Source organism: Eurypyga helias, unplaced genomic scaffold (assembly GCF_000690775.1).
Source record: "Eurypyga helias isolate BGI_N326 unplaced genomic scaffold, ASM69077v1 scaffold3389, whole genome shotgun sequence".
In the NCBI taxonomy this organism is placed as follows: domain Eukaryota; kingdom Metazoa; phylum Chordata; class Aves; order Eurypygiformes; family Eurypygidae; genus Eurypyga; species Eurypyga helias.
In genome coordinates, this window is record NW_010272548.1 from 1 (window position 1) to 15,358 (window position 15,358).

Here is a 15,358-nt window from a genome sequence, read left to right on the forward strand (position 1 = left end):
CCTCCCCGTCCCTCCGCCCCCCCCACTCTCTCAATCTCTCTTTCTTAAAATCAAATCAGGATCTGCTGAAAAACATAGATGGTCACAAAAAGGCATTCCATGAGATCCACGGGGCCAGGTCTGTTAACGGAGTGCCTGTTCCGCCTGACCAATTAGAAGATATGGCAGAGAGGTAAGGCTTCCAATCTGAAATAAAAACCCTCAGTGAATGAAAGGGAACCTGTATGCTTTTTAACCTCTTCATGTAGAAATCACAGTCTAATTGTGTTTCTCAGTGGCAAGCATGAAAATATTTGGAGAAAAAACCTCCTAGAATATACATTAAAATGTACCAAAAAGCCTGATGCTTTGAAGATTGATGAGAATCAAAATAAGCTTAAGGTTTTGGAAGGGAATACTTTTTAACATTGATCCTGTTATTACTTGTCCCTGGAAGAAATGTTATGTAACAACAGCCAGGATGCATGCGATAAAAGAAAAGAAAAATGACTTTGCAAAACTTAGTAACAGATGTAAAATGATGATTTCTATGAATAAAGAGAAATGTAATTAATTTGCTATTCAGCAGCAGTCATCAGAATGATCACCATGCATAATTAAATGTTTGTAGACTCTGAATTAGCTGAAAGATTACAAAAATATCTGAACTGTAACTAAAGCTTTCAGTCTTTTTTGCAAAAATGAATATTGCCATATTTTACTAAAGTGTGATTCATTTTATAGGTTTAATTTTGTTGTCTCTTCATCTGAGCTCCATCTGTTGAAGATGGAGTTTCTGGAATTGAAGTACCGTCTACTGTCACTCTTAGTCCTTGCAGAATCAAAGTTAAAATCCTGGATTATCAAATATGGAAGGCGAGAGTCAGTGGAACTACTTCTTCAAAATTATATTGTAAGTTGGGATTGTTTTCTTTTTATAATTATTTTCAAAATATTCACATTTAAGATTGCGGAAATTAAAAAAATAACAAACACAGAAATTAGGCTTGCCAGTCATGAACTTTATGACCACATTCTTATGGAATAGCTTTTCAGAGGTGAATCTGTCTTCCACATGGAGGAACTTTAGTCAAAAGGCTAAAATTGAAAATTTTTCTCTTTGCACCATCTCGTCAAAAAGAGAAATAATGTCCCAGCTGCTAACTGTCCGACCATCAACTTACTAAGCATATCTGGAGGTTCTAAATCCTAAATTTTTACTAGATAGCAATTCCAAAGGACTTAATTTCTTTTTTTAACAACTGCATAGATGCATTTTATAGTGACTATACACAGATTGAGTGTAGAGATAGAGGAGTGTTTTGGTATGCAGTCCCCTCAGTACTTTAAAAAAAAGTCTTCCAAATTAATCAAAACCAAAGAAGTTATGCTGTCTCTGTGTACTTCTTCAATATACTGCACTGATAGGGGAGTTATTCTTTTAAAGAATGTTTTTTCTTCTGCTGCTCAGCATTAGTATATTAAACCCATTGCTTTATTTCTGTTCTGGAAAGAGATTGCTCCAGCTCTGCATCATCCATATATCTTGTTAAGAAACAGAGGCTATTGACTTACAAATGTTCATTGATACCTTCCCTTTATGATGCTGAATCTTGTTAAATCTACACTTGCAGTGCCAAGTGGCTGATAGAATTGTACCGCTGCTCCACTTCTGCATTGAGAGTGTGAGGGATTCTCATTGATATCTTCCCTTTCAGTCTTATGATGCTGAATCTTGTTAAATCTACACTTGCAGTGCCAAGTGGCTGATAGAATTGTACCGCTGCTCCACTTCTGCATTGAGAGTGTGAGGGATTCTTTCAAGAGCAGGGCTGAGCTAAAAGTTTTTATCCCCTTCTATCTAATCTATACGAGAAAAATTTCACAGGAAAATTCAGTTTGGAAGAAATTCATACAGTTATCGAACCATTCAGAACCAGGACACTGTGTAGAGAAAGTGATTGATGCCCCTACAGCCTGATAGTTTTTATTGCTTTTGAAAAAAATTTTAAAACTCAGTAAAGTTCCTCTTCAAAGTGAGAGTTCAAGACCTGTTCACCCTTTTCCCTATCTGTGTTTAAACTTTAGCAGTTAGGGACACCCAAAATTTTAGGAGTCAAGCCTTGGTTTAGACAAGCTTTGCAAAATTCAGAAGGCTATTTAAAATAAGTTTGGTAGAGAAATGTGCAGTAGCTGTGGAGTTGTAGTCCATTTGTATATTCCTTAAGACTGCCGCAAAAGCTACTAAAGGTTGACAAGGGAAAGAATGAGGAAGCGTATAACGACTTTTGGCTAAGTATGTTGGATCATTTTCTTATTTTTTGCTTTAAAATGAACTGCAACTGGTGAATTTGTATGTTCTTTTGCGATTTCCTCATTTATTCTCCTTCTTCAGACCACTAATGCTGAGATGGTCATTAGGGGAAAGAAAATTCTTCTTTGCATCATTTATGAAACTGCATCACATCAAAATGAGAAAACTGGGACAAGAATATAAATAGAGCTCAGTTTTGTTCGTAATAGCCTTGATTTATGGCTCCTTTCAGGTGTCCAGTGATGGAAAGAGATCTAATTTGCTCTGGTTTACCAGGAAGCAGTTTTCTAGAACCAAGAGCCAAGTGTTATTCTTACGGTAAATTAGGAGTCTTACGTAGGAAAGCTGTAGTCACTAACTTGTAGTCAGTGACTATATTAGTAGGAGATAAAAATGTAAGTTTGTTTGTCTGCCAAAACAGACTGAGCAATGTCAGCATTCTAGGAACATGCGTAGTTAGGATCTGAATAGAACATATGCCTGGAAAACATTTATGTACTGTAGCTTATAAATAAAAGGTATGGTTGTAACTTTATCCCATCTTCTTTTCACCTGTCATATACCAAAAGTAAAGGTCAGCACAAATTGTACACCGTCACCCTGAAGAATATAATGTACCAAAATCTCAGCTGTAATGAGGATACTGGGTACATTTTAACCCACAAAACTGTGTTTTGGCATTGCTATATTACCACTTTTTTAGCACTGTAGACTATACAGATTCAGGAAAAGCTACATGTTTTCTTTAAGGGATCTTGTCAGATGAGAGACAGTATTAATCTGTAAAATGTGTATATTTAATTTTTGGAAATATTTCCAATCGGTCGTAAGATCAGTGTTACATAAATCATTTGATAGAGTCTTTTACTTTCTCATATGAAGTCTTCCAGTTTTTGGTTCAGGGTAAAATGTCTGTGTGTATGGGTTTGGTAAAAGTGAAAATCAGGAGACTGTCACCATAATTCATGGTAAAGCATGTAGTTCTTTATAAATGCCAGATATTTCTTTTCTAACAGAAGAGCAGAGAAAAATTCTGATTGTCCTTGACTTCTAGTTTCCTTGGTTATAAACACATTTCCAAATTACATACTAGATAACTGTGGTGATTTGACATAGCAACTGTAAAAGGTTTTAAAACAGAAGATTTTTATATACTGTCTGGCAGATTAATTTGTAAAACTGTTCTTCATGTTATATAGTGTGGGTTGATGAATACACAAAATCTAATTCTCTTCTTCAAAGTACATGGAACTTTGACCTCATTTGAAATCCAGTTTTACCAAAATCACACTAGTACACATAGAATTTTGCACAGTCTCAACACTCCAAAGCTTGTGTAGGTATATGTGACATGTACTTGCTTTAATTCTGTAGATCTGTAACTGCGGAGGCATGGGAGGTAGTGTAAGTTACAAAAACATTCCAAAACTCTAGATAAGTACATTAAGTAAGGCAATATAAAAGACCTGTAAAAAAAAAGCATGTTTTTCTAACTTTTTAACAGTGGTAATGCAATATATAATGTGCTTGCACAATATAGAGATATAATTATATAAAAGACTTAAAGTAACATTTCTGAAAGACATGTAAAAAAAAAAGTCAATGTAATTTGCCATAAGGGATAAAGAGGCATAAATGATAACAAGCCGTAACTTTGTGACCAAAATATTTACAGATAAATATTTACACAACTAAAACATCACTCACAAAGGAAAAGCGCTGTGTTACACTCAGGAAAAACAGCGTGTCTTTGTGCAGTGTTTCCTTAATCTTTTTTTACCTATTACAAAAGAGGTAAAGGAAAGATGAAGGTTAAATCAAATGTTTTTCATCTCTTAATGTGAAACCTGCCTTTCTGCAAAAGCTTTAATACAGGAACAGTTTTTAAAGTCTAACTGGATTTTATTTTTGTGGTGACCTATATGGATGAAATTTTCTCCTTTATTAAAATGATTCCACTTAGATTTCAGTGTAAACCAGTTTCCACTAAATAACTTTTAACTGCACAGTTTTTGCACGTTCCAAGTATCATATAGTAGTGACTTTCAGCAAGTCAGCAACTAACAGACTAAGAACATATTTAATCTTTCCACATGCCAAGTGTTTGTAAAAGGAGACTGTTGTGCCATTAATTTGAAAAGGTGAGGTTTATATGTTGCTTTGTAATGATGACAATTCAAATATTATTTTACAGCGATGAAACAAATTAATTGAGGAATATTGAAGTTAAAAGCTGTCATCAAAAAGTTGTCCTGATCTAATTTTATGGAAATTATCCTTATTCTTAATATCTATCTCTATTTTGTTCATTGTATATTTTTTTTTCTTTTCAGGCTGTTATTGAAAATAGTAAGTTCTTTGAGCAGTATGAAGTTACTTACCAGATCTTGAAAAGGTCAGCTGAAGTGTACGCCAAAGCAAATGGCTCAGGTATATGCCTAGTTTGCCACGCCTTTTCTCATGGGGGCACCATTTTATTAATCTCTTTAGGCATAAGTATCCTCTAATACGATCTCCTAATATATGTTTCTTCCATGCAGCTGAGCTGCACAGCAGCTGTGGTTCACCAGAGAGCCTACAGCCTCTGGTAGCAATTTCACATATTCTTTATCCATCTGGTACAGTGCAGCCCACTCTCCTGCTGTTAAGATTCCTTAATCTCCAGAAGAGGGTGGTGATGTTTAAAATTCCTAATGGGAGAAGCCCATGGTCCAGACTAACTTCTGGATTGTTTGAGTGTTGTTCATTTGGGTCAAAAGTGTGCCAGAGACCAAACTAAGAGTAAGGAAGATCATGTTCTCATGCCTGAAATGTTCTCTGGCTCGACTTCCTTGACTAGAAGAAGACAAATAAGAGAGTTGGTCCCAGTATTGTTGTGGTAGCAGGAGTATCCCCTGACTTACTGAACATTCTTCGCTAACTCTGAAAACCTGTTAGAGGAACCCAAATGGCAGTTGAAGTCTAGATATACATGAGAAAAAAGTGTAGCTGATTCAACAACTGCCTCCTGTAATTCCTGGACACTGCTGAGTTCAGCGAGAATGCGTGAGGGCAATATTTGACCTAGATAGTCACAGACATGCGATCACTTTGATCTCTGCTGAGGAGATAACATAATAATGTCCATGGAGGATTGCAGCAGCTGCTAAAGTGGTTAGCAGATGTGGAGAGAAAATGAATATATTTTTTTGGTGTGAGATTTAAGTTGAAGTTGGTGACACTCCAATTTTACAAAAGTAAATATTTTTTACAACGTATTATTACAAAGAATAAAATCAATAGATTTATTTAAGTCTACTAAAAAAATCCAATAACATATTCTTTTCTAAAGGGGAGCTACTCACTTATATGAATTCAGAAAGAGCAGTGCATATTAAAGGACACTTCAGCTAGAAAATGTTTTCCAAATTTTCTATGTTCTGCTTACTTTATGAAATCTCAGAATATGCTTGGGTCCTTTTTCTTCTCTCTTTTTTTTTTTTTTTTTTCTTCTGGAATGAGGACACGCTTGATCGTTTCTTGCTGTGACGAAAATACTAAAAATTAAATGGCAAAAGTTAGCAGCAGTTTGGTTTTAAAGTCAGTGGAAGGAAGATCAGAATTTCATTCTGTGCTTTTCGGTGCAGACATAGTATGTGTTTGTACATTATATATCTCTATTTTCTGCTTTTTTAAGGAAACTGTCTCTTCGATTTCTTTAATTACAGATTAGAAATGAACACCACACTGAATACACAGTGTGACTGTTTTAATATAGCACTTATATATTTTCCTTAGTCTTTATTTTAGAGTTTTAATTTCTCAGTCATTAATTTTGCACTAAAATTGTTCTGTGAACTGAGCTTATGTACATATAAGCTTACTGAACTAGAAGTTGCAGTAAACTATAATTCCCTGATAACTATTGATAATCATTACATAAAATTAAGCTTTACAGAAATAATAAAAATGAACAAAAATGATCAATCTCTTTTCTGTATCTCAGTGGAAGAAGTGGAGAATGTGACGAAATTCATGAATGAAACAACAGCACAGTGGAGGAACCTCTCGGTAGAGGTGAGAAGTGTAAGAAGCATGTTGGAAGAAGTAATTGCTAATTGGGACAGATATAGCAGCACTGTGGCAGGTCTACAAGCTTGGCTGGAAGATGCTGAAAAAATGCTGAATCAGCCTGAACACACTAAAAAGGTATGCACTGATAGAATATGTATCTTGCTATTCTGTAAATTATGAAATGTGGGGTATGTTTTTGCACTTGCTTAGGTTGTTTTACAAAATGGCATACAAGAGGGAGATTTTCTTCGGTTTCTGGCATACTGTCTACATTCATCGTAAGTTTCAGTGTTTGCATATAGCTTGTACAGACATACAAGACATGCAAGGACGGAAGGCATCACCTGTGCTAACATGGTTAGAGGCATTTTTGACATGAGTACAGGGCAGCCCTATTGCTCAGAATTAGAAATGTTACATGACACACTCAAAGGCAAATACAGCTCAACACCAAAGTCCATAGGCATGTAATGCATGTAAAGACACTTAAAGAAAATTATTTTTTCAATTCATTTTTCAAACATATAGAAGACAGATTTCAGTATTAGTTGCCTTCACAAGACAACATTCTTAATATGTGTTGTCTTGTTTGATGGGTAAGTAATAGATTGATTTCCCTGGTGTCTTTACAGGTCCCTAAGAGGAACTGTGTCTCAGAAAGATAGTTTTGCTTTTTTTTTTAATTATTTTTCTAATATTAGAGTCCTGAAGCACTAAGATTTATGTTTGTGAAACTTGAATAATGACCCAAACTGACTTGAATAAATCTACATTTAATAGGTGCTACATCTTCACCCAGTCCCAACATAGCAGCTATACAGCAGCTCTTAACCCCAGAGTATGGTTTTCATAGGTCAAAATGGCATCAGGTCAGCAATGGGCATTTCGTGTTACATGATGGAATAGTATAGTTTTTGGTAAAAGTTTATTAATTTAAATTGATGTAAAAGAATGGAATATACTTTTAAAATAAAAACAAACCTGTGAAAAGGATTCAATAATCTGGCATAATATAAATACCAACAGTTACTATTACTGAGCAGGAAGGATGACCTCAACTAATCAAGTTGATCTTAGCTCCTTGTGTATGTTTTAGGTAAGTAACTTGGCAGTGTTAAAAATGAAATATTCTTATATCCATATATATGAATAAAATAAAAATATTTACTTCTCTGATCAGTTTTATAACTTTATCTTCAAAGATCTTCAAAGCAGAAAACTGAACATATCCATATAGTATATATTTGCTTCTGATTCCTAACCTAAATCCAACATGTCTTACCGTTCTGATATATGATGCCTTGTTGAGAACCTTGGACATGAAAGCATTATTCTACCCAAAATGCTAATTCCTTCTTCAAATTACAGCAGCTCAAAGCTGTTAAAGATTACTGAGAACATAATCTGCCTGTAGATTGAGATACATATTTTTAAAGTTACTTTTACTATTAATGTTGAATTTAGCACTCCACAGCAATAATGTTCAGTTAGATAGTTCCAAGGACAGTTCTGATTTAGCAGATTTAATGTCTGGTTATTAAAATCAAAAGCAATACTTATATTGGTTTTTACAATGAATAGTCATACAGCTAACATCACAGACACCTGGAATCCCAGGTGAAAGATGATAACTATTGCTTGGAATATGGCATAGAAGTTTTTTAAAAATTTCTGAACATTTGTTCTGTAAAACCACAAATATATCTGTAATTTGATACAAAGATTTCATTAATGGTCATTGACAAATCTCACCTACATTAATAGAACCCATCATATTTTGTCCTAGGTGAAGACCATGGTAGTGTGATTTCAAAACCAGCAAGTTCTTTCTGCAAAAGATATTGGCCTCTTTGGTTTTCTCATTGGTTTTGATTTTCAGAAAGCTTATTTTGAACACTGCATGTTTTTTAATTCTATCTTCAACAAATTTGACCAATAGACATCCATTTGACATTTTTTTTTTTTGATTGTGTCAGAACTGGTTTTACGTGTGGATGAGTTCTGACAACTATAAAGTTTCAGAACCATAGCTCTGAAACTTGGGATGGCTGACAATTCAGTTGGACAAGAGTTTTTCACATCTTACCCTGAGCAAAGGATTGCATGGGACTGTCACTGTCAGAGGAATCTAGTCTTAGAATTATAGGGTAGGTCAACAGTAACAAATAAAACAGGTCAGTGCCCCTTCCTTAGTCCTGAGGACCCAGTGGCACAGTATCAGTTTGCACCCTTGTGGCAGCTGCTCCTCCACTGAAAGAAGGAGGTCTCATGACTCAGTCTATCAGGAACAGTCCTTGCCATGTGCTATCCATTGAATCATGTGTTGTTTGGTAGAAGGGTAGCAGGGACAAGCCAAAATCTTGTCATAGATGATGTGAACAATCAGGAGACAGTGAGTCCTGTTTTGTTTACTGGTGTAGCTGCAGTCATAGTGCCTGGAGATACCTGCCTTAGGAACAACTGCCCATCCTCTTGAAGAGCAAAAAGGAAGAGAAGGAGCTGGTCTTTGTTTTCCCTAAGAGTTTATGTGTGTACTTGCCTACAGGATGCACAGAATCATTTGGCACTATGATTGGGCTATTTAGGCTGCCTCACTGAAATGGGGGGGTAGAGGGCGGAGGGGATCGATTATAACTACCCTTTTCCTCTCCTCACTCACCTACTGAGATAGGAGGAAGCAGTGATAAAGAATCAGTCTTCTCAGGTCTTATGAGATGCCAGACCCTGGGAAGCTGCGTATGATTCCCAGTAGGGGAAGAATCTCTCTACAGTTTGTATATGGCCCAGGTTACTATTAGCCCATACTGTCTCAAGACAAGACAGAAATTAGATGAGCCCTAAAAGTGTTTTCAGACAAAAACTAAGCTTTCTTTTAAGGAGGAGTTGCATTAGTGTAACTGAAGCTCCATATTGGAATAAAATGAACTGTAAGTAAACTGGTGGTAATTTTTAATTCAATAGATTATGTTCAGACATTAAAATTCTATTATGGCATATCCAAAATTAAGAGCTTCAAAGGATAATTGTTCAAAGAGTTTTATTAAGCAGTTAAGCAATGATTAAGTTTTAGTTTCATGATTTAAGATAAAAACTAATTCAAAAGGTTTCAGAAGGGTCTTTTTATTTTCTTCTTCAGGACTTCTTCCGGCATTTACCTCATTGGATCCAACAGCACACAGCCATGAATGATGCTGGCAATTTCCTGATTGAAACATGTGATGAGACCATTTCCAGAGACCTTAAACAGCAACTTCTGTTACTAAATGGAAGATGGAGAGAATTGTTTATGCAAGTTAAGCAGGTATGTGATTTTATTGTTGTTGCTTTTAAATATTTTACTTTGTCATTTCCATGCAAGCAAGACAGATTTACCCCACTGTCAGGACTAGAGCACAACTTGCTCAAGTGCATAACTGTCCATCGTTATTTAAATATGAAATTAATCCCTGACAGCAGTTTATTTTACTGGGGCTTTTCCTTTGTTTATCTTTTTGGTTATACAGCCTTTTATTTTTATTTTTGGCATTTTCAGCTTGTATAAGCTGTAGTTTTTCTTTATGATCTCCTGTCTTGATACAGTGAATATTATTTTTGCATATCCTCTACTGCTCTTTGAAGAAAATGATTGGTTTTAAGTAGCTATAGTTATTGTAAAAGCTCTGTAAAATTAACAGTAAAAATAGTGTATATTTTTACTACTCTTTAATTAAAGGTGCATTCAATTATTGTACTACAATGATAAGCAGGTGCAATGCAAGTTAATTAACTAAATGTTTTCCCCAAATCAGTCAGATATTACTTCCGTCTTGTGCACAAGGAGGTACTGGTAGTAAGAGAAAAAAACTACCCCTTATCTCATGGAAGAGATTCAACTAATTGGAAAAGAACTGGTGTTTCCATATTTGTTCTTGTAAAAGCAAAGAGATGATGTGAGCTAAATTACACCTAAGTATCTCACACTTCATAAACACATTAGAAAATATATTTGCTATCGTCAATACACATCTAATGATATTTTCCGCTTCCAGTGATTTTAAATAGAAGATGACAGCTTGAAGATGCTGAATCTATTTTCTTTACTGGCATAATTATTCCATTGCAGTCAAGTTAAATGGAGAAGCAAATAATGATTGCCCCTTTTTTACTGTAACTTTTCAAAACTGTTGACTAGAATGTTCTCAAGCCTTATTTGTTGCTAGTATTTAGAGTGATTCACTGTGGAAACAGTAATGCCCAGGATGTAAATGTATTTTCCCTTACTTATGCAGCTTCTTTCATGTGCTGGCTATATGTTTTTTCTCACTGGCTTTGCACCACTTCAGTCGTACAGCTTTTTCCACTTTCTAAGACCTGTGTTTCCCCTTCCTCCAGCCAGAAGTTCCTTTATTGAAATTTCCCTTATGCTTCAGCTTTTCTAGGCTTTTCATGTTCTATTCTCTTTGCTGAATTTTCAAAATTGAACCTGTAATGAGAAATGAAGATGTTGATTCTAGGTTTGAAACAAATGAGCATCTGACATTCTCCAAATGATCTAAATCTTCAAAAAGGCTGACCTCTTGTTCTTTTTAGTACCAGCATTACTGAAATTAATACAAACTATTAGTGTCTAATTAATTTAGAAGATAAGTTTCCATTATTTTGTAGTTCATTGAATGCAGTTTTTCCAGCAAACAATTGCACTGAAAATAGGCTCATTCTCAGAAGTAATTACTTAATTGCCAGATATCTCATGTGGGGTGGTTATTGTTTTGTTTGTTTCTTTTTACTTTACATTTTCCTAGTATGCTCGAGCAGATGAACTGGACAAAATGAGGAAGGAATATTTGGATGGTGTTGCCCATTTGACGGCTTTTATTGATGGAAGCAATAGGAAACTTTCAGTCCCTGTAGAAGTGTCCTTCCTTGATGTCAAAACATTTGCACAGGACTTAGAAGTAAGTGTCTTCCTTCCATTCCTTTCTTTCTCCTTCACAAGTAACTTTTTAAATCTGAGAACATAGAATTATTTTAGTATACTTCTCCTTTATTACTTTTTTTTTTTTTTTTTTTAACCAGTGATGTCTTTTTTTGGTATAATTTCTGCTATAGCTAATATAAATCATTGTATTTTATGAGTGACATTTCTAGAGCACATTTCCAAAACACTTTCTCGCTGCATATTTCTTTCTGTGTAGTTTCAAATCACAGCTAGGTGAGCTGACTGATACCCTTCAGCAGTGTTTTAAGGCATTTGAAACATGATCCAGTATTCACTAAAATCAGTGATAAAAACTATTGATAATTGGACTGTATATCATTGAGAATAGACTTGTATGTTCCATGAAAGCATAAATGCTGTTGGTGAAATATTTGTGAAACATTTGTTTCAGAATATAAAGCAGAAATTGCCTGCAATGGAAGCTCAGTACAAAGCAGTTACCAGAACAGCACAACTTGTTACAAAAGAAGTTTCTCAAGAGGAAGTGAATGAAATGCTTGGAACTCTGACAAGGATCAAAGAGCAGCTGAGCAAGGTTACAGAATACTTTTTCTACTACATGTTGTTGAGTCCTGAAGTAATAAATAGTAAGCTTCCCTACCTAAGTGCTCAGATATATACATTGGAGTGAATATATAATTATAGTAGCAATAGATTGTTTCAGGAGAAAATGTTTCTTCTTTTAGACTTTGAGACTACCATGCTTAAATTTAGTATCTTTTTCTTTAAGTAATACAGGATCAGGATTGACCTATCTTAAGAGGCAGGTAGCAACTATGTAAATGCACATGCAGAGGAAGCTGCTATTTATTAAATTTTTTAATAGATATTTTTCTTTAAAATGACCAAAAGGTTAAGGAGTACTCCTGTGCCCTGCTGTATGAATGCCAGCATCTGCTGTCTCCACTGGAAGAACTGGAGAAACAAATCACACATTTTTATGAATCTCTTGAAAAAGTCAATGAAATAATATCTATCCTGGATCCTGAAGCACAGCCTACAACTGTTCTTAAACAAAAAGCCCAAGTAAGTTTCAAAAACATCTTACAAAGGTCTGCTGCCTCTGAGTGTTTACAGTTAGCTTTTCTAGGAAGTTGGGTTGCAACTTGGTAAGCTGAGCAAATGTTTCCTCCTATTCAGGCAACAATACAGCCTATCTTGAAGTCAGCTAAACATAAACATATAAACTCTTGTTCTCTCCTGGTGCCTGTGGTTTCAATCCAAGAAGTAAATAGACTTTTTTTTTTTTGTTAATCTAGTGGAAATTGGACTGAAGTGTCAGAAATACTTTGGACTTAATATTAGGCAGATAAAATAACCTAGGCAAGTTCCTGATCATGTTTTCTTGGACAATTAAGTTTCTTAGAGGTCTGGAAGTGTATTCTTTGAGTACATCATAGTAGAACATTAACTTTGTAACCTGACCAATAAATGTGTAATTCTGGAAGAATTTGGGGCTAGTCAGAGCTCACTTGCAAAGGTAAATGAAAATAAAAGGCTCTTGCATAGGAATTGGCATTTATCTTTATGTGGCACATAGCCTAGACAGAGTCTCTCAAAATTGCTGTACACATTTCATTAGAGTCAGATTTGACAAGTAATATAATTAAATTGATTTTTTTTTTTTTTTAAGGGTAGCTGAAGTCTTTCAAAGCTGTTTAGAGTCAAAAAAATTGAAAGAGATTTTTTTGGGGGTGTGTGTATATATATGTGCATATATATATATATGTGTGTGTGTGTATATAAATATATATATATATAAATTAGTTCAAGCATATAATGATGCTGGATATTGGCCCAGTAGTTCAAGAAGGTTCTTCTCTTCCAGTGTCTTCAAGCTTTGATTGTCTCTTGGTAAAAAATGATCTGGTGAGCTTGAATCAAGCCAGTCCAATTGTCTTCCTGAGTAAAGCCTCTGCTGTTTATGAACACCAGCTGAGTCATGAAGAAGCAGCTCATAACAGTGCTCCTTTCCTCTGCTTCTGAAGGTTAACCTGCCCCAGAATGTCACAATAAAAAGACATGTTTCTTCTCCAGTTATTTGCCAATGAAGGAACCAAAATCTCCTCAGTTATATAGAGGGCGCTGGTTTCTGCTGATCAGAGAGTAAACAGAGATTTATCCTGAAGACACAGTGTTCTGTCAATAGCAGAACCCTTTCCTCACCATAGGATTTTTTTAAACCGTTTTTTTTAGCCTGTTCAACTTGATGCATGTTTTCTTATCCAGTCTCCCTCTTTTTTTTTTTTTTTAGTATAATTCTCATTACTTAATGCCATTTGTAAGAAAATCTGAATTCCAACAGCTGATATGAAAGGCATCTTTCTTGCTTGTTGAAAAGCTTGCTACTGAGTTGTCACTCAGTTGTTTTTTTTTTTTCCCACTGCTGCCTAATTACAACTCTACAGTAAATATCCTGTAAAATTAAATCACGGAATAATGTATTGACCTGAATTCTCTAACACTACACAAAAGACTTGGATACATGTCTGTGTCTTTCTTAATAGATAGCTAGAGTTCTGTTTGGGTGCAGAACTCTGCATACAAGGAGAAAGTTGTGTGGTCTGTCTTATTCCATATAACATTTTGTATAGTCTGTTTGTGGTGGTGCTTTGACCTTGTCCCTTTTGTTCTTATTGTCAGAAAATATCTTCCTGTTACTTTGCCAAACTTTTCTCTCCTTTGTTCCTGGCCAGGGTGGATATATGTTTTTTTCTTTCAGGATTTGGTAGCTTATCAAGAAAACTGCAAGAAAGATTTGTCCCTGATTGAGAGAAATAGTCAAAGTATTCTGCAGTGTGTGGCTTCAACTGAAGTGTTACGGCATTTCCAACAGTCAACATTTCAGAAGAAAGTTACACAAGTTCAGATTACTTTCCAGGTAATTATGCCATACCTTGGTGCGTATTTTTGAAAGCTTGTTCATATGCAACTGCTTCATCCTACCGTATCTCCATTTCATCGTCATGTAGCTACTGTCATAGAGAGCTCTCCTCTCTGGTGTCAAGTTTTTAATTACAGATTTGTCTGTATTAGGTAATCATTGGTCAGGGGACTGACAGTCATGTCCTCCATGCAGTAATTCAGAGGTGAGCCTGCCTCAGAGGAACCCAGGGTTTAGGGAGAGCTTTCACATGTCTCAGACTTCTTTGGAACGAGGAGCCTGAAATCCACCTGTTAGGGCTGCACTGTTTTTTGTTTCTCCTGACTATATTATCTTGGCTGGTTAGCAAATACTTCCATATTCCCATACATCCCCTTTCACACAAAGCATGGAAGATGGAAATTTTTGCAAATACCTATTGCTGGGCTTTGTATTTCCACAGAAAATTCAGTAGATTGTGAATATAGAATGTTGGAGATCTGTATTTGCACTTGTTAATGTAAAGTTGTGTACTTTAGGCTACAATCCCCTTACCTCTATGTTATTAGCCATATGGATATTTTGGGGCTATTCCACCCCAGTCTAGCCCCCCTCTAATATGAAATAAACCAGTATCTTGGAGTCAGTTCTCCAGATGTCTTCTATTAGCTTTGATTTCAGGCAATTTTTTTTCAGTATAGAGATATCTAAACTGAATTTTAAGCTCTAGAAAATCACTAGTCAGTAAAGAGCTGTCTCTGAGAGGTGTATTTCAAAATTTATATTGTGTTCTGTGGGTTATACTTAAAGATCATTGGGTTCCAATTTACAATTTAGAAATCATCATGTAGTCTTATCTTAGAAGTAATAGAAACAGATACAGTTGTACCTTGGTAGATCTACCATGTTGAACTTTAATTACTCTGTTTCTATAAAGATAGGTGGTGATTTATCTCTTTTTGTGTTAGAAAATAAACCTATAAAACATGGCATAACCATACAAAATGTGACACATCCAAAGTTAAAATATTTATGCATCTGGAAACTGGCATTTTCTCATGTAAAGAATGCAATCCTGTATGATTCTACTGTTATACACAAATTTTTATCAGGAAACTTTAAAAATGCTTAGCAAAATACTTAGGTTGAGAACTACAGGTTTAGCTCACTG

General features: G+C 35.2%; 1 protein-coding gene across 1 annotated transcript in view; it reads left to right on the forward strand.

Annotated features, from left to right (window-relative positions):
* Positions 1-50: 50 nt before the first annotated feature.
* Positions 51-15,358, forward strand: part of LOC104515236 (nesprin-1-like) — a gene marked incomplete at both ends in the record, with an annotated part of 42,274 nt that continues 26,966 nt past the window's right edge. The window contains 9 exons of the mRNA XM_010159142.1: positions 51-172; positions 724-892; positions 4,627-4,723; positions 6,279-6,481; positions 9,483-9,647; positions 11,128-11,280; positions 11,716-11,859; positions 12,177-12,350; positions 14,047-14,205. Coding sequence (XP_010157444.1) covers positions 51-172; positions 724-892; positions 4,627-4,723; positions 6,279-6,481; positions 9,483-9,647; positions 11,128-11,280; positions 11,716-11,859; positions 12,177-12,350; positions 14,047-14,205 — 1,386 coding nt within the window. The remainder of the gene's footprint in view (positions 173-723; positions 893-4,626; positions 4,724-6,278; positions 6,482-9,482; positions 9,648-11,127; positions 11,281-11,715; positions 11,860-12,176; positions 12,351-14,046; positions 14,206-15,358) is intronic.